Genomic DNA, 21739 nt, shown 5'->3' with positions numbered 1-21739 from the left:
AAAATCGATTTATTGTATTAATTTCCAAACAATTTGAAATTTCTATATTTATTTATATATTTTTTTCTAATTATTTTATTCAGGTACCTAAAGCAATGTAATTACTCGACGTAATTATTGCCTTTGGCCTTTGTGTACTCGATAAATACATTAATTGATTAATTAATTGATAAATATTAATGAAAATTCAACTCACAAGTGGCGCTTGATCGTCGTGGGGCAGTTTTCCATCGAGACAGAGATAACACTTGTCTAATGGCTTCCAGTCCTCCGGCGGTGGACTTACTCGCCGGTTGACAGGATACGTTAACGTACAATCGTTGATAGACTCCGATTGTTCCTTGGTTATTGGCCTGTTGACCTCGGTATCTACTCTCGTAGTATCGCCGCCTCCACAGTTCACCTGTTGCGGTAACTCCTGCAACTCCTCCTCCTTCTTTACCCTCAATAGACCCGGTGTCACCTGTATCCGGTCCAACGCGTTTTCCGCACTCGGTTCCTGCGTTAAATTATGCGAAAAATACTGATTCCATTGTTATAATTGACGGACTTCAACAACATCCGATTAATCCAAGTAATTACACGGGCGGGGGGAACGGGGGTGATCAATCTGCGAGGGTTGTGTGCACGGGACAGCTCAGGAATGCGAAAACTTTGGGGAAATTTTTCTTTTCAGAGTTTATTCCAAAGTTGAGAAGTTTCGGGAGCTTTGGACAAGACATTTGTACTCAGGATTGCAATTGTACCGATGCAGAGACACTTTATTTTTGAAAATGTCCAGCTACATTTTTATCAACTGAAAACTTTTAAATTTTCCCTTGATTCACTAACTCTTATTCTTCAAACAAATTAAAACCGGAATTTCGATTCATCTATTAATAATTCTCCTGCAATCATTTGACTTTACCCTCGACAATTGGCATCAGTTCTCTCGGAAAATAATTAGTAATAAAAATTCTTGAAATTAACAAATTGACTGTACGACCGCAGGAGCCAGTGATTCACACCAGGAAAACTGTCCGACTTTATAAAACTTCAATTCTTCGAAAATTGATCTTTTTTATTTTTCGCAAAAATAACATTCAATCAAACAATTCCCCTCCCCCCACGCAACTAAACTATCAATACCTTGGTCCCTTCCTGCTCGTCTCCCTCGTTCGCCCGCGAATCTCTCGAGGGTGAGCTCTGGTTTTCCCTCAGTGGGCTGACCGAGGACGTCAGTGAATCGTCCAATTTCAGCCTCTTCTCCGCGCACTCCGTATCCCTCTCGTTCACGTTTATCTTCCCACTTTCGTCTTCGTCTTCGCCGTTTTCGTTTGCCACTCTTAGTCTCGTACGCTCCTGTATCCTCGTCAATGTATGGACCTCCCCGTGCTGCAGTGACTCGGATAGTCCACTGCTGTTCACCTCCTGTGCAGCCTCTATTTCTAATTTTATATCCTCGGGTCTTATCTGACACTCCTCGTTGCCCCTGTGATTCGTCAACTCCTGCTTTATTGGCCCCTGTTCCTGACCAGTTGTTGTTATTACTGTCGCTGACAGTGGTGATGTTGATGGTTGACGATGGTGCTGCGAGCCAATCTGGCTTGCATTCCCAGCAGCAATGTTGCTGCAGGCTGTCGATAGGGCCGGATATAGCCGGTGATGAGGCTGGCTTGCTGATTCGCTCCGAGTGCTGCTGTACAGGGTGTCCTGGTATTGCTTCCATCTCCTACGGCCCATCAACTCTTCCGCTACACGTTCCAGACCTGCAACACCACCCCAACTACATTCAAACGGTCATGTGAGCATTTTATCACACCCCCCGAGGTGATAAGGTTGATGGATCCTCACTGGGTACCATAAAATTGCAAGAAGTTCTATAATTTTTTTTTTCTGAGGATTAATTTTTATTTTATTAGTGGAGGACTTTGGTTGTCCGTCAGGAGTGCAGGTCAACCGCTAGACAAACCTTCCGCCGCGGAATTTCAACTGAATAAAATTGACTCATGAGTTGGACCCAGTCCTGGGAAACCGCTCGTCCAACAGCAACAGAATTCCGTGTAAATCTATCGACTGATGGCTATGGGAAACACAATATCCGAAGAATTGAATTGGCTGATACTTCCTCTCGGTCTATCGCATGTAGTCATGAACGGTAGCTCGCATCTGTTCGGTTAAATCCATAGAATTCTCGACGATTCAAAAATTCAACGTCGAATTACATCGAAATCCACAAAGGGGAATATATCGGAAAGGAGAATTGTGGTTGAGAGTTGCCAAGGAAGATGTTTTTTCTAGTTACATCGGTGATCATTCAGTTTTCTCTACAAATTATTTTTACATCGAGACTTGAAGTGAATCGCAAAAATATTTTGATCTATTTTTTTTAGGAAAAATAGTACTTGTAGAAATGAATTTGCATTTGTTTTGGGAGCTGTCAAAAAACCCGGAGGAACGATAAGAAAATTCATTTGTATCATATTTTTAAAAATTATTTCCGAACTGAAGCCGCGGCTGGTAAAGTTTGAGTAAAATATAAATTTTCTTTTGATCTGCCCAATGACCGTTGTCCATTGCAATTGCCAACTAACCATTGCCGAGTATTTTAGTGAAAATTAGCGAGGCTCAGCCAAAGAGGGCGTAAATTAAATCAAGTATTGTTGACATTTCAAATGATATTAATGGTATAATGGGAAATTCATCGATCGTTATGAACAAAATTGCCGCCATATATTATAAATTCTGTGGCAACACCAAAGCAATTCTCTCATGACCTCAGCTCCCCCTCGATTTGACATTAAACCCTTTCGAGTGTCATTGGAAATTCTATCTACCACGAAATTCCCGGAATAATTTATCCAATTTCGTGGCTTTTGGTATAGCCATATCGTTTATACATACGTCTGGTGTAGATTTCGACCGAGTTTTGTTGGCAGTAGAGCCATACCACGGACACTGCGAAACGCTGATAGACGACTATGATAGTGGAATTTTTTTAATTTTTTAAATATTTTTTTTTCTTCCTTATCCAAAGGCCGAATAGAGGAGGCTTATCACAAACCGACGTGACGTGATTCTGGCACAAATCGCGAGAGCTTTCTGTATATCACAAACGCACGTCCTGAAATAGTTTCAAGACCACTAGCGCATTTGGAAAGTGATGTTTATTCTAACAGATTGGATAATTGAAGCGAGGACAATGCTGGAAAACCTCTAGATAATTTTGGAAAATTCTAAAGCGAAAAGAGGATTTAAAAAAAAAATTTGGTACCAGAAAATGAGAAATTATTTCTGTATCGCACATAGACTAATTATTTATACTAATTAGATTATCAGTCTGATTGGTAATTTTATACGTAATTTCCTTCTATTGTTTGTAGCTGATGGTTTATTTATTTTTATTGAATATAATATTTTTTATTGAGTCAATTAGAGCGATTATTGTTACTTCATTTTGACGACTTAATTTGTTTCACAATTTTTCTTAATTTTCTCTATCATCCTCGATTTGATTTGTTATCATCTTTCTGGGAAGACTTGTGGATTCATCGAGTGGATATTATCTGACTCGGTGAATACCGTCTTCAGTAATTACGGCCGATTTTTACTTCGGGAATAGAAGGTCTAGTTATTCGTAATGAGCATCTAATCTCCACAATTAATAATTTTTTCAAAGGGAGTGAGGATTCTTTGAATTGTAAACAAGTCCGAAGATTTTCTAATGATTTCAACGAGTCCCAAATTGTCCCGTGACTGGTCTGATGATTTAACATAAATTTATTGTTTTTTTTTCTCGCGATTATTATTGAATAACACCAGTTTCGCCCATTTGGCGAAAGGAAACGATTTCCTATACGACTGCACCCCCAACAGCGTTCGTCAAAGCTAAAAATTTCATTTTCCATTGAAAACAGTTAGAGTGGCATTTGAGTATTCCAGTGGAGCACTACGACCAAGATTTTCAGAGGCGATAGACGGAGGAAATGTTGAAGGGCGCGAAAATGTACCTTGAGAGCTCTCGCTCGTTTGATCAACCCTCAACAGCTCACTTGGGAGTGGGCTCGGGCAGCAAATAAAAGTGAAATGAAATACGTCCCCCCATTCCCAGTGAAAATCCCTCTCAGCTAAACAACTCAACAATCGAGGAAAACAAGAGCAACTCAGTCGACTCGAGAATATCGAGGTGCTCCGATTTTTTTTTTCATTTGACAAATAAAATAACAATGTCAATGTGTGGGGGAAGTGGATATTAAATTGAATTGGATTGGAGTGAGAGGATGATGAGTAAATAATTAGAAGTTGGAAGGTAAAAATATAATAAATATATAACATAGGAGTATAAAAAGGGGTAAATGAAGGGGTAACGAGGGGGTGGGAGAGGGAAACGAAGGGGGGATTTGTTGAGTTTATTTGTATTTGTGAAAATTCTTGGGAATTTTCCCGGAAATTTTAGTAAAAAAAATTCCACCCTCGACGAAACTGCAGATGTCACTCCGATTACTTGAAATTATTTTCTAGGACACATTGCAATGGCCGTTGATGTACGGAAAAGTGATATCTAATGGATTGATCAATGCACGACGACAATAAAAGCCAACAGGAACGAAAAAATAAAATAACATAAATGTACGGCGGGAATGGACATTGAATCCAATGGATGAAAATGAGTTGGTGGTAGAGGGTGGACGAGGGTGCTCGTTAAGGCTAAACTGCGCGAAATGGCTCTTTATCTCAGTCGCTGATAAAAATTGCACGCCACGAGGACTCGCCATCCGAGCGAATTGGCGAATTCGATTGTAATCGTCGGAGTTATCTATTTTTTTTCCCACCGAATACGGTAGGAAAATGCATTTTTTGTACATGAAATATTTTCGTAAAATATTCATCGGCAATTGGCCAGGATTTTGCGAAATTCAATGGAGTTTACAGCAATTATTTCGAGCTTATTCAATAAAGATAATGAATGAATTGTGTGACGATGAATTAACGATGTGTGGATAAAAACGAAAGGATGTTGTGCCAGTTGAGTGGAATATAATTCAAACAGTGGACTAGAGGTGTGCGAAAACATCTGAATAAATTATTACTGTTTGTCAAATGTTTTGACGATGGGTGGGAGGGGCTGAACATTTACATGCTGTTTCTGGTGGGAAATACTGGAGCAACGAGTACTTGAAATTACACGGCCATGAGGATATTTTATTTAGAATTGTGTTGGCTGTTTTTAAATTTTCTAAATTTCTAATCAACTATTTTATTTAATTTTTACTCGATATGATTTGACATATTTTTTCAATAAAGAAATTTATTCATTTCATCTACTTGAATTCTCGAATTAATTATACAAATGTGTGAGGAATTTTTAAAAGTAATCTCTTGAATTATTCATACAATTCCATTGTTTATACTTTCGAAGCCGAATGACTCATAAATTGCGATAAAACATTGTATTTTAGATTTTTTTTTTGCGCGAGTGGCAAACGTGACATTGAGATTTCGTGTCTATAAAAAATATTCTTCTATTAAGTTTCAAATGATTTATCTATTTTTTAAGATAAAAATATGTCGCAAATTGCGATTGAATTTTTCTGATTCGCGAGCACTTTTGGATTTTTTAGTGCGGGAGATCATTTTTTCCGGATGCGTCAGCGACGAATGCGAGTGCCAGTGCAAATGTCCCATTATTTAAACGCTCTATTTCCCAACAGCTTATCAAATACATGATAGTAATAATTCCCGAGGTATGTAGTTCGTTATTCGAGTAAATGGCACGCAGTTGAGATCCGTTGGTTGAACTGGTCGAAATACGAATATATGCGCACGTGTTTTTACAATGAACTACTGTTCCATGAAATTCTCCTTTTTCCGGTGGAATTTTCTTGCGTTTGTTCGAGTCACATCTGATTGCAGTTGCTTCTTATGGTGCACTGACATGGGATTTCTTCGAGACATTCGCGAACCAGTTTGATACCACAGTGGGGGCAAAAAAAAACCTGTTCGCCATTGATTTTTTTTTATTTCAGGAGAAGATTATTATCTTCCATATCTCACTTCCATTTTTTAATTATTAATTGCCACCAGTTCATTATTTTCAATGATTATTCCATTTTCCATATTAAATTTTCGTTTATGGCGCCCAAAAAGTAGTTCAAATCCTGATTGACCAGACACGATCAAACGAAAATTGATAAATCAAAACAAAAACCAATTAAAATTCCAATAATTATTCTTTGGATTAAAAATACCGCATAAATCTCCCCTCCCCCCCTCCGCTCGCATTAAAAAATTCCAGTGTCCAAACTCACGACATCAAATAAATTATCGAAGTCAGAAATTTTTCCTCAATCCTCAATACGGTAATTCATATTGTTTATCAGTGACACTCGTCGTACCAACGTCAATTGGAAAGAATCAACATTAGGTGATGGCCGCCCACTCGAATTAACCCACCACTGAAGTATCGAAAGCGATGAGAAATAATAATTGAAGACGAGCCAAAACATGTTGGGAATTATATTTTCTTTTTGCTACAATCCACCCGAGATTTACGCGTGCAACGACCTTTCCAAGAGGGCGGTCTTATCGATTCCTACAACCCTCTGCGCCCCTTTACGCCATCACTTGTCACCTTGTCGCCTCTCGGCAGTATAGAATTTTATTTTCCATTTTTTTGTTCTATTTATGTCTCCGTTTCGGTGCACTATCGAGTCATGAAATAGTATAATGATGACGATTTAGCGAATTTTATTGTTTTGTTTATGGCTTTCGTCAATAATTAGCGGCGGGTATTTTTTCATTAACAACCGCAATGAAATTGGAATTTTTCGATAGAGCCTCTGCTATTATTATTATTTAATAATGGACTTTGTTCATAAGATTGATTTTCTTCAAAGTTCCGGAAAGTTTGATGGTGCATTGAATTTTTTTCCTGGTGTTTGAGGCAGTAATCGTGAATGTAATGATCAATTATTTCAATAATGATAAATATGTGTTGTTAGGCTCAATTCTTACTGTTTAATATTTTTTTATGTCTCCGCATCGGATATATTATTATAGACTCTGTAACTCTTGATTATATTGTACTGTGATGGTACTCCTGTGATTTCCTCCCCTATTTGAAGGGTATCGATGGAAACAGCCCCGGATAATTAGACAAATCCTCGATAATGACAATGATGGCTTGTTTGTCGAAATTCCGGGATTAAGGGGGAGGTTTCTCTCGAATTGGGGAAAATATAATGGTTTTGGAGGAATTGGTATGAGATTATTTAATTATAATAATAAATTTAATTTTGGATTCCGGGGAAATTCACATTCACATTTGAATATAATGATTTTGACTACTGCGGAATTCCCAGTGAATTTTGAAATACTAATTGGTACATTTATTAGTGCAAATGAAATTAAATCGTTCTGAATTTATAATACGACTGAACTTCCAGTGAAATTCGATCGATTAATTTCGATTATCATCCTCCTAATTTTTGAAACTGAAAAATTTATCTGAGTCACCTTGCAATCTACCAGATATAATTATTTCATGTTCGGATGTAATGGAATTTCAATGTTCACCTGAATTTTTTAGTCGGTTAATCACGATGATATGTTTGTTCGAATTGGCAATTCAAATTGAATGTTTGAAATTCAATCTGTTGCGTGAACTATTATTCACACTTATTAGGCTCCAGGAAGAGAACACTTACACACCAGGAAGAATAATAAATTCACAATTTCTGAATTTCAATGTCTGATGAACAGACCTCCGTTCAATTTATAACGAATAATTTGTTGCAACTTCCCGCAAATCAGGAGAAAAAAAATACGAAAAAATATCAGGAAAATACAGAAACTGCGAACTCAGGAGACTAAACCGTTCGTAATTAAATATAAACAAAACGTAATTTCCCCGGAGGTAATTTTCCCCAAAAATCATTCCCGGGTGCCACAATTTTTCGCGTACTATTACGTAAAATGTCAATACGACCCTCGACTAATGGAGTCAAGGACGACCGTGGAATAATCGAGATCAGTGACTGTCGGAGTACTGGCGGCACTTTTAAAGACAGTATCAGCGTTTTACGAGTTTTTAAACATTAAAATTAGCGTTATGAATAGCGAAGCTCGTGCAAATAGCCACCGGAAGGAATAACGGTGTGGATGAATGAGCTCCATTACGCAACATATCTCTGTGAGTGACATTGATTGAATATTCGACTGGTGAACGCGAGTGACAATCTGCCCATATTTCCAACCAGTGGCAACGCCCACTGGTGTTTACTGAATGTGTAATTGGAAGGAGAGGTGAGAGGCTTTTGGAAAATGTCACGCCAGTGGGGAACAATGATGTTGATAAGGAGTACTTCAAAAACTAACATTACCCCCAAAAAAAAAATAAAATCTCATGAAAAATTCAAAGAGCAGCGACCGATGGCAATTCAGGGGTTGAAAGTCAATCAATGAGGGCTAAAAAAATTAGAGAACTTACACAATCGTGATAGTTCATAATTAATTATTGTCTGGAACTGATGAAGAAGAAAATGATGATAAAAAATAGTGGAAAGTTTTTTTTTAATAATCCCAACGATTATTTATAAAATATGGGAAATTAAAAAAAATATCCTGCGGCAAAAAAATGATATTTTATTTACTTTTTCGACGAATGCGGATTTCAATGGAAAATGGAGGACGGAAGCCGTAGAAATGTGGGTCACGAAAACCTCCGGAAACGCTAATGGGCGAATCAAATCACTAGTTGTTTTTTTTTACTTCTTTCGAATGCCACAAATCCACATTAGAAAGCGTATAAATCATAGGTTGGAATATTCCCTTTCAACTAAAGAATTGGTCCTGATAAGTTCACAATCGACGGTGCAATTTTTTCCGATGATTGATTCAGTTTGTTGGAAATTGCGCGACAACCGGCGGTTGGAGAGAGAGAGGAAGTTAAATGGATTGGTGGTTAGGGCTGGCGTCCATCAGCAATCCAGTCATCCCCGGTTATTACGGTTGGGACTGTGCAAACTTCAAGGTTAAGCGCATGAGTCACGGTAAAAATGCAATTGTGAGCCGATGATGATGGTTTCACTCGAAATTAGTCGGTTTTTTTTTTTCGCGGCTCTCTCGCGACAATCGTTCTTTCTCCCGCGAGATATCGTGCGTCATCGGATCGGCTTCCGCGTTGTCTTTTGACAAAGGATTTAATTCGAGAAGAATTTTTGTGGTTTGAAAGAAAAAAGTTTATGAAAAACGCAAAAAAGATCATGTTAATAGAGGAAAATTTTTTAAATGATAAAATGAAGGGGAATAATTTTTTCTGAATAACCACAAGGATTAATCTAAATAATTAAATAATTTAAATAAATTGATAAATTAATCAATGGAATGGGGAGGTCTGGAGAGCAAACAAACGACAAAAAAATCAATGAAACCTTAATTATGATAAAATTAATAAATTAATGAATGGAATAGTAGGAAAGGTCTTCGACGAAACGAATCCCTCCCTCGAGGATATTATCCTCGGCATTTTCTCCTGTACAAAAAATCCCCTCAATATTCATTCGTTTCGAATAATCTCCGAACATTTGAATAAAGATATAAATCATGTCCCCGGGATTTTTATTACTTTATGATTTGAATCGTTCGTAACAATTTCATGATTAATATTCAACCGCAGATTAATCACAGACAGAAAAAATTTCATCTCCCCAGAAGAATCGTAATTGCGCGGAAACAAGTATTTTTGAAATTCAAATGATTTTTTTTTTCTTGTTATCAACATTGCCAAGAGATTGAAAAACGCGGTACAAGTGAAATGAACAATCTGTTCAACTCGGCTGATGAATTTCGTTCGACATGATTTTTTTGATTCCAGCAAAAATGTGGAATTGAAAATCCGCCAGTCACTCTCAACGTCAAATACTCATGTTAATTATTTAGTTTAAATAAAAAAATCTAATTATTGATCCCATTTTTTAGTTGAATAACGAGCGGAAGATTTTTTATACACCAGCATTTCCGCGTGAAATAATTGAGTGAATAATTGATATCTAATGAGAATTCATGTGGAATATTAAAACTGGTTGGAAGCTTTCGGAATATCAAGGAGATCCGAATGACATCTATAATCGCATATTAATTGCAAGACATTAACAACTACCAAAACAAATGTCCAATGTACGATTCTACTTTTCCGCTGTGTTCTAACACACTCGGTGTGATTTTTCAAGGATGCAATCAACGGAATTGCAAAATACATAATTACCTCGTGAGTAGAAATGAAAGTACTTCGGCGAAAATCGACGAGCACTTCAGGTAATTCACGTTTAAATTTATTTGGGATAAAATACTCGCGGAAATGAGGAGGAAGCGGTTCTTTTGCTTCAGTCAATTTTTGAGAGTTCAATTAAATTTCGTGGACGGTTGAGTATTAATTTTAAGGCCAGTGACACTTAACATGAAGGTTCAGTACAATGAAATCATTTTATGCAGTAGAAAAACGAGAATTTAATTTAATTCAATAACGCGAATTTTCGATAAATTTTCTTCAATGTTTCAGGAAAATTTTCTTCCAAAATTCATATTTAAATAATTCCTTAATCCCGTCCTACCCCATGGGTTTGTATAACGCCCCAAGAATGTCAGACCGCCGCAAAAATTTCTTTCTCTGGTATAAAATCTCGAAAAATCGCAAAAAATTCCGTTTCCTCCGCGAAACGCGAAAGAAATCGGTAATTTTTACCGACTTCTTTCTATCTCCCCCCCCCTGCGCTCTCAAAAATAGACTACAAAATCATGCACTCGGTGCCTCCATCCCGCCATTAATATTCACATCGTGCGAAGTCCAACCGCGTTAGTAATTCTAGAAACGATTAGACTCGCCCCGCGTGTCCGAGACGCAAGAGCCAGCGTCCTCGTCTTTTCATCGTCCCCTGTCCTCCCCGCAGCCACAAACCCCTGGCACGCACATATCAAACCTCAGCCAATGAAATTCCACGGCGCTATGAAACGATATGTGACAAAAAAAATCCCGATAAAAAAGGCCCCGCGATACATCGAAGCTATCGAATCCGAGGACACGAGTCCGATACAGCGGAAAATTAGAACCGGCATCGAGAGAGGAATTAGAAACTCACTAGTGTTGGAGGACTCGTTGGTTTGTCACTGGTTACAGGAGAGAAGGGTCATACCCACGCTCGGTATATCCATGTGAACGTCGCAAAAGCTGGACGACGTTAGTGTGTTGATTCAAGGACGACTGGGCGTCAGGAAAATGGGCGATCGCATGGAAATTAATTCCGAGCCTGTTTTCGCCAATGCTAGAATGCTACGTGCATATGAGTTTCGTGAGTGCAACAAGGCGATTACGATCGCACAATAAAACGTCAAAAAAATGAGGATTAGGTGGAGAAAAAAAAAATAGCCAACACGCAACTATTTCAGTGTTGAATAATTTGAGGGAATCGTTACAGGAAAATTTTTGTTCTTTTGCGAAAATCGTTTTTTCGACTGCGACATATTAGGGGAATACGAGGAGATGAGGGGGATGAATCACCCCTTGGGAAAGTAATTATGGGACAGTAGGAATCGGTAATGACAAATTTTGTGAAAGTCTAATTTTTCAGTGAAAGTTGAATTTTTTAATTAGATTATTCATTTTATTTTACCATTTCCTGGAATATCGGTTCGGCTGGGGCAAGATGGGATGTTTTTCTAGAGTGAATGGACTACAAATTAAGATGAGATTAAAAAAAAAAAATCCCCTCAATATTTATCGTAGAAATTAAAAGTAAATCGTTAATAAAATATTTAATAAAAAAATCGTCGACTGGGGAAAATCGAAACTTCACGACAAAAAATTCCTCTCAATATTTAATAATTCTTTTGAATAATCCTCAATTGCTGGTGCGTGCCCAATCAAAACCAGTGATTAGCCTCTTTTTTTCTTTCCGTTCTCGTTGGCCAATCCCCCACCACCGCTCCTGGCCCCGCACGAATCCTAATCTGGCATTCTAAAGTGCCCAATGGGCTGGCGTACGGCATTTTAGACGAATGCTTAGGAAGAAAATGGGTGGCGACGCCCGGCAAAAGTGCCGTCTTGTCCCAGCACAGCCGATATTTCCCGGACCGACTCAAACCATAAAATAAATAATCTAATAAAAAAAAATCCGATAAATCTATTTTTTTATTTTTATTAACCAAAAATTTCCTGTGAATTCCGCTTTATCTGAAAAATTAGACTTTCACGAAATTTTGTAATGACCAATTCCAATTCTCCCATAATTGTTGTCCGAAGGGATCATTTATCGCCCTCTCCATCCCCAATTCCAGTAGAATGTCGCAGTTTTTCCATAACGATTCCCTCGAATTATTCAACACAAATATTGCGTGTTGGTTATTTTTTTTCTCCACCTAATCCTCATTTTTTTAACGTTTTATGACGGATGGCGGGCATACATACGGCTAATTCACTCGTTTCTATATTATACGCCGAGAGGGTGGGTTGGGGTGAAAGGGGGAAGGAGGGGACAAGTGGTAGGGGCCAGAGTCAGTGCGAACGGAATAGGAGTGAGAGAACACAAGGCTATCCTTTGTCCGAAACTCGCGTGTGCGCTTCGTGCGAAGCGAGTGGTATAGTAATGCATTGGGTAATCTCGGTATCGTCGATGCCAGGCACCAACTGAGAGACAAAAAAATGGTAATCGGTTGCATTGAATTTTTAAGAGACACAAAGGAGATTGGGAAAATAAAAGGGGGTAATTGAGAGGATTAGGGAGTGCTGGATGTTACTGGGTCAGATATTTAACAAGACAGACAGACCGATAAAATTCTAGAGAAAATATTTTTCAATTCTAATTAAAAAAGAGAAAGTTATTTTTTTTAGAAATATTGATGAATTTATATGTTGTAAAAAGTATAAATTAAATGCAACAACCGCATTTACGGGAAATTAATTTAAAAAATTACCGAACGTCAAGCCAATTATTTAATTAAGAATTTAAATCAATCCAGAAATTTTCAACTGCTAATATCGCCCTCATCAATTTGTTTGAAATAATTATGGAAAAAAAAAATTGTTCAACATCCAGTCATTCTCGCAAATACGATTATTTTTATTCGTCGAAGAGTCATCGGTTTCAATTACCAAGACTTGAATCTCCCTCGTGATATAACAACGACTTTTGGCTCTCCTCATTACCCCTCCCAGTCGTTGACGTTTGGCCATTGCCAAGTAAGCGGTAATTGGATATTGAAACAACTATAATACTTTATAACGCACGAATACGAGGATGACGGTGACCCATTTATCGCCTCTTATGCGGACGTGTTGCGTTACCCCCACGGGACAACGATAATGGTGATGACATTGTCATAAACCATTAAGACATTAATTTTCGCCGAGCGTTGCACGTTCCTGTATCGATCCCGCACTTCATCCCGTCCCTTTCCACCACCCACTCCTGTCTCATTCTCCTTCCCTTATCCCTTCTATTATCATCTCACGGAGATCGTCTTCAGGAGGTCTCGATTGTCCGCAACGCACGGGTCTTAGACTGGACACTGTTCCCAACAGCTGGAGTTATTCAACGTCAAATTATAATTAATCGGTTGTGGAGTAATTCTATAAAAAATTGTTAGACTCGAAATTACCGCATCATTTCCCAAAAAAAAATTCTTAATTAAAAAAAACCATCAATTTCTTTACCTCCAAACCTCTTCATTAAAAAAATGTTTGAAATTAATTATAAAATCGGGGATTAATTAATTAATTAATTAAAAATTATTTATCAATTCGATATATTTTCTTTAGGAATTTATTTGCTATTTTTATTTGCAAAATTCAAGTTAAAGATTCACGTCAGGAATTTTCAATTTTCTCCTCAGTTTATTCCTCTAATTATTGTCTCAGTAATTTTTTAAATTAATATCAACTCTCCTTGTGAATGAATTTCCATCAAAAAAATTTAAATTATGGATTATGGAGACTAGTTTTAACAGCCCTCTCAAATGAAATCATCAATAAAAATTAATAACACCGCAAGGTATATCACCTCATACGTGTAAAAGTATCGTCACGTCAAGAGTAACACGAGATTCAAGATAGTCGGTCGTGTTATAGTCGAAGAGAACGTACTCTGTGCAACAGATTGTAAGACAGAGACAGAAATACTGTTGAGTACTGTACATCGTAGCAAACCGCCACCAGTGCAAACCAACATGTATATTATATACACAGACACAACCAGCCAGAAATGTGCGCGCGCAGATTAAACACGGACAAACATTCGATACATGCAATTGGCCACACACTGTACCTTGAATTTACACGTGCATCACCAATACATTTGCAGCATGCAGTCTTGCCAGTCAGTTTAATATCATTACTAGGACATAATCCATCGGGGGCGAGGTGGTGGAGGGGAGTGGGAGAGGGCAGGGGAAGGGAATTAAACGAACCGAAAGTCATCGTCAAGAATAATAGAATATATGAGGTAGAATTTTAAGATCAACGATGTGGAATTACTGATTCCATCTGCAAAGGGTGAGGGTCAAACTTTAGGGACGTGTGGGTTAAACGTGAGGGTCAGGGTTAAATTTATTTTTGGATGTTATGAATCATACGTGCACGTTTGAGTATGTGATATAATAAATTATTGGGGTTAAATATCGGGGTTAGACTGTTGACTTTGATACTTCGGGGAATTTTTGAAACCCGAAATTTGGGTTAAAATAAAAAATCAAAAAATATACGAAGGTCATAATTAAAATTCTGAAAATCATATTCCCCCCAGTTTCTCCCGAATCCACCCTAAAATACCCTTCCAAAAAATATCATCGCGTTCCCTAATTACCCCTGCTTGAAGTCCAAATCAAATTTTGCATCCCTTTAACAAAAATGTACCTCAAAAAATAGGAAAACTGAAAAACTTTGCTATTTCATTTACGTTCTGAGGACGTCATTCTACCTAATTTAAACTCACCGGTTGCGCTGAAATCTCAGCAGCCCTTCCGAGATATTTTTTTCCATTTTATTTTCTCCCATTTTTCCTTCCTCCGATTTTTCCCCCACCAAGCCTATGGGTTTTCATCCCTACTTTCTAGCCCCACCCCCATACGCCGTCGAACCGAGGTCAATCGTCGGAGGGGAGAGTGCGAAGACAATCTACCCCTCTCCCACTTTACCTCAACTACCCTCTCTCAGCTCATATCCTCCGGCTTTAGTCGCCTCAAATGCACTTTACAAAGGTACTGCACCCTTCCATTCCTCCCCCATTTCCCACCACCCCAGTCTCTCCGTCATTTTTTTAATTTCCAAGAAACATATCCATCTAATTCCTTCAAGTTGTCAACTGAGTATATGATTTCCTCATATCGATCAACCCCCCCAGCATCAACTTAAATCTCCGGTATTTTAATATCGAGAGGGGCTCCGAGGGGGTGTAAAGGAAAAAAATAATAGGGAACGAGGGAAAAGTTAAATTTCTGGATATTACGAGGGAGTAATCTTGGTCAATTTGCTGGCAATTTTCCCACAGCCATTTTTCCCATTCGCTCTACAGCTTGTACACCCCCTCTGTACACCCCTTATTCCCTTTTGCAGTCCCTCCACCGGGTGCTGCACACCACCACCTTTCGGTGTCGAAGCGGGGTCAATCGACGACGCGAGAGAGAGAGCGGGATAAACCAGCAGGAGAAAAAAAAAATTGAGAGGGAGAACGGAGACACCCTCCCTCACCCCCAAAGACACAGACTCCCCACTTTCTCATCATCCAGACTTGCCTCCCCAACGGCCCCACCACGGGCCACTCAATGTCGTTTCATTACGCACCCCCTAACCCCCTCACATCCGGACGTCGCGATTTTTCCCCATTTTTTTCCCCCATCCCCTCGCTCTTTTCCACCCCCTGTGGGTCCTCCGCGCCATTCGCGTGTCCTCTTTTACTTTTTATTACAGCTTTTTCAGCCTTTCTCTGGCTTTACTCCTCTCTTGGTACTCTTTAGTTTCACCCTGTACTACCTGCCACCTCCTAGCCGACAACGACGACGAAACACGAAGGCCCACGAAATTTTATTGTTGCCATTCGCGCTGCCTCTTTTATGCGCCTTTTAACGATCACCGTCGGCGCAGCTGCACATCTCCACCCTCTTCTCGGATTCTTCGGATGTGTGGGGGGGTGTGTGGTTCTCGGGGGATGAGGACGGGTGAGGGTGTAAAGGGAGGGGAAGGAGGAGGAGGTCGGAATCAAGTCGAAGGGTGATTTCTTTTTGGAATTCAGGGGACTAGAGGGACGGCGGGTAAACCAATTTTTGGGGTGATTTTTTCTTAATTTCAACGCTACCGATTCCCCTATTAAAATAGATTTATTTATTTAAGTTCATTTGTTAAATATAAAGCAGTAAAAACCCTAAGAATTTGTCCCGAGGGGTCAATTTTTTTTATCTAAATTAATAATTAAGATTTGAAAATTCCTAGGAATATTCTACCGGAAATTTCTGAAAGATATATCAACATCAGATTATTTATCTCGCGGTTTAAATTCTTCAAAAAAAATCCAACAAATAACGAACAACAAATTCAGGTAAATTATCTTAAAATTAATGAATGACACAATTCCAATGACGTTGTGAGAACACAGTGGCATTTTTGAATTCCACTTAAAAACTAATTTACGAATATTCCACTGGCTGAAGCTGATGGTTGGTATTTCGGTTTGCCAAGTAAATTCCAGAGATACCTCACGGAAATAATAACGCCCGAGTGTTCGGCACGCGACGCGATCACACATACCACACGTGGGTGGGCAATGTGGTAAACCGAAATTTCGATGCAATTCATGTAGAGTTAATACCGCATTGGTAGAGAGGCGATAACTAAACGCGATCGTGGGGGGGCGTGGAGAGGAGGGAGGGAGGTGGAAAAAAAAAATTGAATGACTCGTTTTTGAAGGAAAATCTGGATCGGTGAATTGGAGCATACCTATTTCACTTTGACATACGTCCACTCGGTCTCTCAGTACTTGAAATTGCCTCGGGCTGGAGTGCGAGAGGCAGTGCGACATCGTCGGGTCGTTGCGCTCGATCGACATCATTCTCTCGATTTTTTTTTTTTTTTCACTTGAAATGCTTTTTTCTTCCTTCAGTCTGTTACGGCATTACCCGGCGCGACTCGGCCTCAATCGCGATTACGTCTTCTGGCACACATGCACCAACACCAGTGTCAATGGGTACCCGTGACCGTGAGCACCATAGATGCATTATTTTTATGCTAGAGCAGTGGTGGGAGGGATGTCAGGAAGTAAAATAATTTTTTTCGGGGTAATGGGTCATCTCGTGAGGAGCCGGAGCTTCGGAGAGTTGATGATACCGTCAAAAGTCGTTGAGAGAGATTTACGACGAGAATAATATGCCCGGAGTAAAATGAAAAAAATTTGAAAAAAATTTGTAAAGGAAAAAATAAAATTTGTTTTTTTATCACTTCGGGGGTTCGAATAAATTTATCGTGATTCCTATTGGATGATAAAATGGTTTTTAAGGGAAGACTAACGACTAATGATTCGTCAACTTGAAATAAACAGTATTTCATGAGGAAGATTTTTTCTGGTTAAAAAACTCGAGGAGTAAATTTTTTAGAACTTTTTTTTATAACAAAAGGACACAGCTAAGGGTGAATCCAGTGCTTGATGAGAGGAAATAAAAAGATGAATGGGGATAACACCGGAAGTTGTGGATCAATGACAACTGATTAGCACTTCCTTCAATATCGAATCTCAATCACGCACGATCAATCGCGCTGGAATAAACGGTTGAGACGTGTAATACATTATGAGAGAAAATAGGCTGTGAAGAAGATTGTCGCGCGAGATAATTTTTCATTCAGTCCTTAACGAAGTTATAAAATTTAATTGTGAAGGACAAAAGGTTCAGTTTCGTTCCGAAACTAAAGAAGAAATAATATTTTTAAAAAAGTTGTCTATAAAAAAAAAATCCACTTTCGTTTGTTTTCTTATCACTGAAAGCACTTCACCACTCATTTCTCCTAATTAAACCCCGTCAAAAACATAAATTCCATGACTCAAAAAATGTCTTTTCCAATCATTTCCGTAATTCAATTAAAAACTGAATTTCCTTCAGTTTCGCAACCTATCAATATCTCCCTAAAAAAATAAACATATGTTCCTAATCAACCCTTCCACAATAAATATTCACTATCATTGTTACCTCGTCCCCCCGCCGCCACCCGCCGGCCGCGTAAAATATTTCTTCCCCCCGAATAACCACCAGTCATCGAAGATTCCCTCAAAAAAAAATTCTCCACCCCAAAAATTCCCCCCGACCATCAGCAAAATTAATCTCATTCTTTTCCCGCATCACCGACAACCACAACACACGAGGTAATACCCTTCCTCCGTTTTCGACTGAGCACATGTTTGAAAAGCCACAGACCTCACCTCTTCCTTCGTAATCTCCTTCAAAACTCCCGAAAACGATGTGCCCAATAGCCTCCACAGGAGTTCGGCCACGATAAAATTAAATAAATCATCATCACCAATTATTCATCACAATACCGTGAACTACGGAGCGTTATTATGATGGTACGTTTGAAGCACACGAGAAAACGCTTGAGTCTCACTCGATTCTGTGCAAGGCGACAGTGAAGAAAATGGTAAAACTGGTGGGGATGAAGCAGTGAGTCGACGCCGGTTAGGGAAAAGGAATGAGGGGTGATGGTGTGCAAGGTACGTTGCTGTAGGTGGGGTTAAAGGGTGTAGTTTGAGGGGTAGTGAATAAGGAAGGGGAAGAAAAGGTTTTCGGGCGCGGTTGTCCGTGGTCAAGGCATACGCGCAGGACGACGCCCGTTCCTTCATTTCTTTAGTAATTTTTTTTTCTTTCCCACCCGAACGGAGGAAATAAAAAAATTCCGAGTAATTATCATGCACAGTTGTGGGGGGGGGGGATATGGTTCGGGTCAAACACTCGGAAAATTGGGACTGGTAGGGGCTGGCGGGCTGATGCATGCGGGGGCTTTTCCACTGGCAACAGGTTTCTCGCTCGACACAGCCGTTTCAATCCGTTCTCTAAATCTCACCAGTGTGAGAGACAGTTGCATGTGTGGTGCGGTAGGGGGGGTGAGGTAGGGGGGGTGGTGTGGGTGAAGGGGTGGGTGGGTTGGTGAAGCTCCCACACTCTGTCACGTAGCGGCAAACTCCAAAGAGTCCTGCATAAATTATTCGTCACGCGAGAGTACCAGATGATTTTTATCTTTTGGGGATTTTATGGGGAGAAGGCACGAGGGGGAGATCTATTTAGGGAGGGGGTGAAGGGGAGAATGACTCCAGAAATTGTCCCGAAATGATATAATAATAGTAGCAGTAATAATAATTATTTTATATGGATGATACCAATTTATGATGATGAAAAAAAATGTATCAAGTTATTGTTCCATGATTTTTGATTAATTATAGAATTAATTAGGTACTCACCAACTACGAAGACCATATTCTTTGTCCATCGCAGCAATTCCCTCCTGATGTGTCTGCGTTCCTGTATGCAGCGGGCATAGGGGCAATCCGCCATTTTTGGAAAAATCACATCTTAGGATGTGTGGTTGTCCGCCTACCCGGGATGTCTCGATAATAACTGTATCCCAGATTGTCCACCTTGGTGGATATTATCTAAAAGCACTTTTTTTTTTTTACACAAAACTCAACCAGCGACACTGAGCGAGTCACTAAGTATAAAATACTGATGTACACCCAAGCTCTTCCACGGACGTACGAGTTGTCTGGGGGCGTGATTATTGGCCGTTGTATCCGTGATTATCAGTATCAACAAAACACGTTGAACAACTTTACAATTTTGATTATAACAATTAACTCTATTAGATGATTTGTTAAAATTTTTTTTTTTTGCGTCTCGTTGATGGGCGGCGCGGGAGGAGAAAGGCGACGGCTTCAGTAATGATGTTTAGTCATAATATTATTCATTGAATGACAATTCAACGGGGGAATGCTGATGACCCATGAGATCTCTTCATCATTATTTTTTCATTTCTTAAAATATATGTCATAATATTTATATCATTTGTTTGAACTCCTCCACGCGTTTACTCTTCACTACGTATATCTGGCTATTCTCTGTGTTAATTCAACCCAACTCGCCAACGCTGTCGTCCTTCTCCCCCTTCTCCACCGTCCCCTCCTTCTTCTACTTCGTCGCCTCCTTATCTCCCGCGCCCCGGTTGACTCTTTCGCCACTGCTGACGCCGTTTCCGCTAGCACCACTGGCCACAACGAGTAACAACAGTCTATCCTCTTCGTCTTCCTCCTCGTCCGCCGTTGTTTATCACACGTGAATGCACACCAGTACTTTTGATCTCAATGACACGACCGCTGAATTATTAATCGAGTATCTGAAAACAGAAATATTATTTTTTCATTAGAATTTTATCGGAAATTACGTCGACGAATATTTTCATTGGCTTGACAGCCGTGTGTGGAAGTTTATCGTCGAGGGGGATCATGAGGGTTCCTAAGGGTCGCTGGTTTGTAAATATTTCACCCTCACCTGACCTTCTGTCACCCTAACGAGGGTCAAGGAGTAGAATCTTCATATTTGGCCCCTTCCACGCCTCCCTGAAGGGTCCATAGGGACGATAGAAATTTAGACCCTCAATAAAGCCCTTCCGGAACCTTCATCAAGTCATATAAAATTCCCAGTGGATCTTTAGACCTTCATTTACCCTTCGAAAACCCTCGGAAAGCAGGATAGTTTCCCCTACATATTCTCATCCTTCCACACCCTCTCAAAATACCCCACATCCCACCTAAAACTGGCCCTTATCTAATCCCCCCAAATTCCATTCGGAATTTCATAATCTAAAAAGATTAAACCCTCCGCCAAATTGCTCCTGACTCCACTCTCATGTGCATTATTACATAGAATAGAGTGTGTAAGGCAAAGGTGGAAATAAAAAGGAGCCCGGAGAAGGGGTGCCTCGGAGGGCGGAAATACGTAGGGACTGATTCGTGGAGGTGGAGGAGTCGATGGCGGCCGAAGGGGGAGGGCAGAGTGCACCTAATATGCAACAAGAGAAAAAGAATTGGCGATCAATAGGTAGTAGCTGGTAAGCGTCCTTTCATCCGTTCCCTCTCGCTCACCCCCCCCCCCGGGGCCACCCTTAGCCCCTCACGCCGTCGTCTCCACCCCTTCCACCCTCGCTCTGTCCTTCGTCCTTTCCACCTGCCCGCGTCGGCTCGCACTCACCCACCCTCACCTCGAATCTCCTCTACCGAGTTTCCTTTAGCTGTCCCTCTTTTATTTTCTCGCCACTCCATGCTGTACCATTTCTACTAGCGGGGGGGCCGATGGAGGCATCGACTACGCGTCACATTCCGCTCATTTTTAGTGACAAAGCGCACCATGAAGTGCCCGATATTTTTTATTAAAGATATTTTTCGATTTTTCAATAATCACGCCCCAATGAAATTCACAAGAGTTTTATTGCTGGAAATTTTTCATTTGAAAATTGAGGAAAATTGAGGAAAAAGTCAGAAGTAAATTTCTGGAACTATTCGGGGGTGGAAAGATCAATTGGAAATTTCAGTTGAATTGTTCCACGAAAATCAACAGAAATAAGTAAAGTTCAAGTGAATGTTTTTGAATTTTCAATTAATTTAAAATTCAAGGTAATTTGGTTATGAATATTCACGGGGTTATCGATAATTCAAATCAGCTGGGGATTCCTGTCTTCGTACCGCGA

The 21739-nt window shown here is 39.7% G+C and overlaps 1 protein-coding gene across 5 annotated transcripts in view; it reads right to left on the bottom strand.

Annotated features, from left to right (window-relative positions):
* The window catches only part of Eip93f (Ecdysone-induced protein 93F), a 74033-nt gene that overhangs the window by 23829 nt on the left and 28465 nt on the right, over window positions 1-21739 (bottom strand). For 4 of the 5 annotated variants that reach the window (XM_064136210.1, XM_064136213.1, XM_064136209.1 and 1 more), the window contains exons 2-4: window positions 19461-20389; window positions 1129-1748; window positions 197-499 (exon numbers count right to left, since the gene is read on the bottom strand). In XM_064136210.1, coding sequence (XP_063992280.1) covers window positions 197-499; window positions 1129-1748; window positions 19461-19554 — 1017 coding nt within the window. In that variant the 5' untranslated portion in view covers window positions 19555-20389. Of the gene's footprint in view, window positions 1-196; window positions 500-1128; window positions 1766-19460; window positions 20390-21739 lie in introns of all 5 variants that reach the window. The other variant, XM_064136212.1, reaches the window with a different exon arrangement.

Source organism: Diachasmimorpha longicaudata, chromosome 17 (genome assembly GCF_034640455.1).
Source record: "Diachasmimorpha longicaudata isolate KC_UGA_2023 chromosome 17, iyDiaLong2, whole genome shotgun sequence".
In the NCBI taxonomy this organism is placed as follows: Eukaryota; Metazoa; Arthropoda; class Insecta; order Hymenoptera; family Braconidae; genus Diachasmimorpha; species Diachasmimorpha longicaudata.
This window is presented reverse-complemented; position numbering and strand designations above follow the sequence as displayed.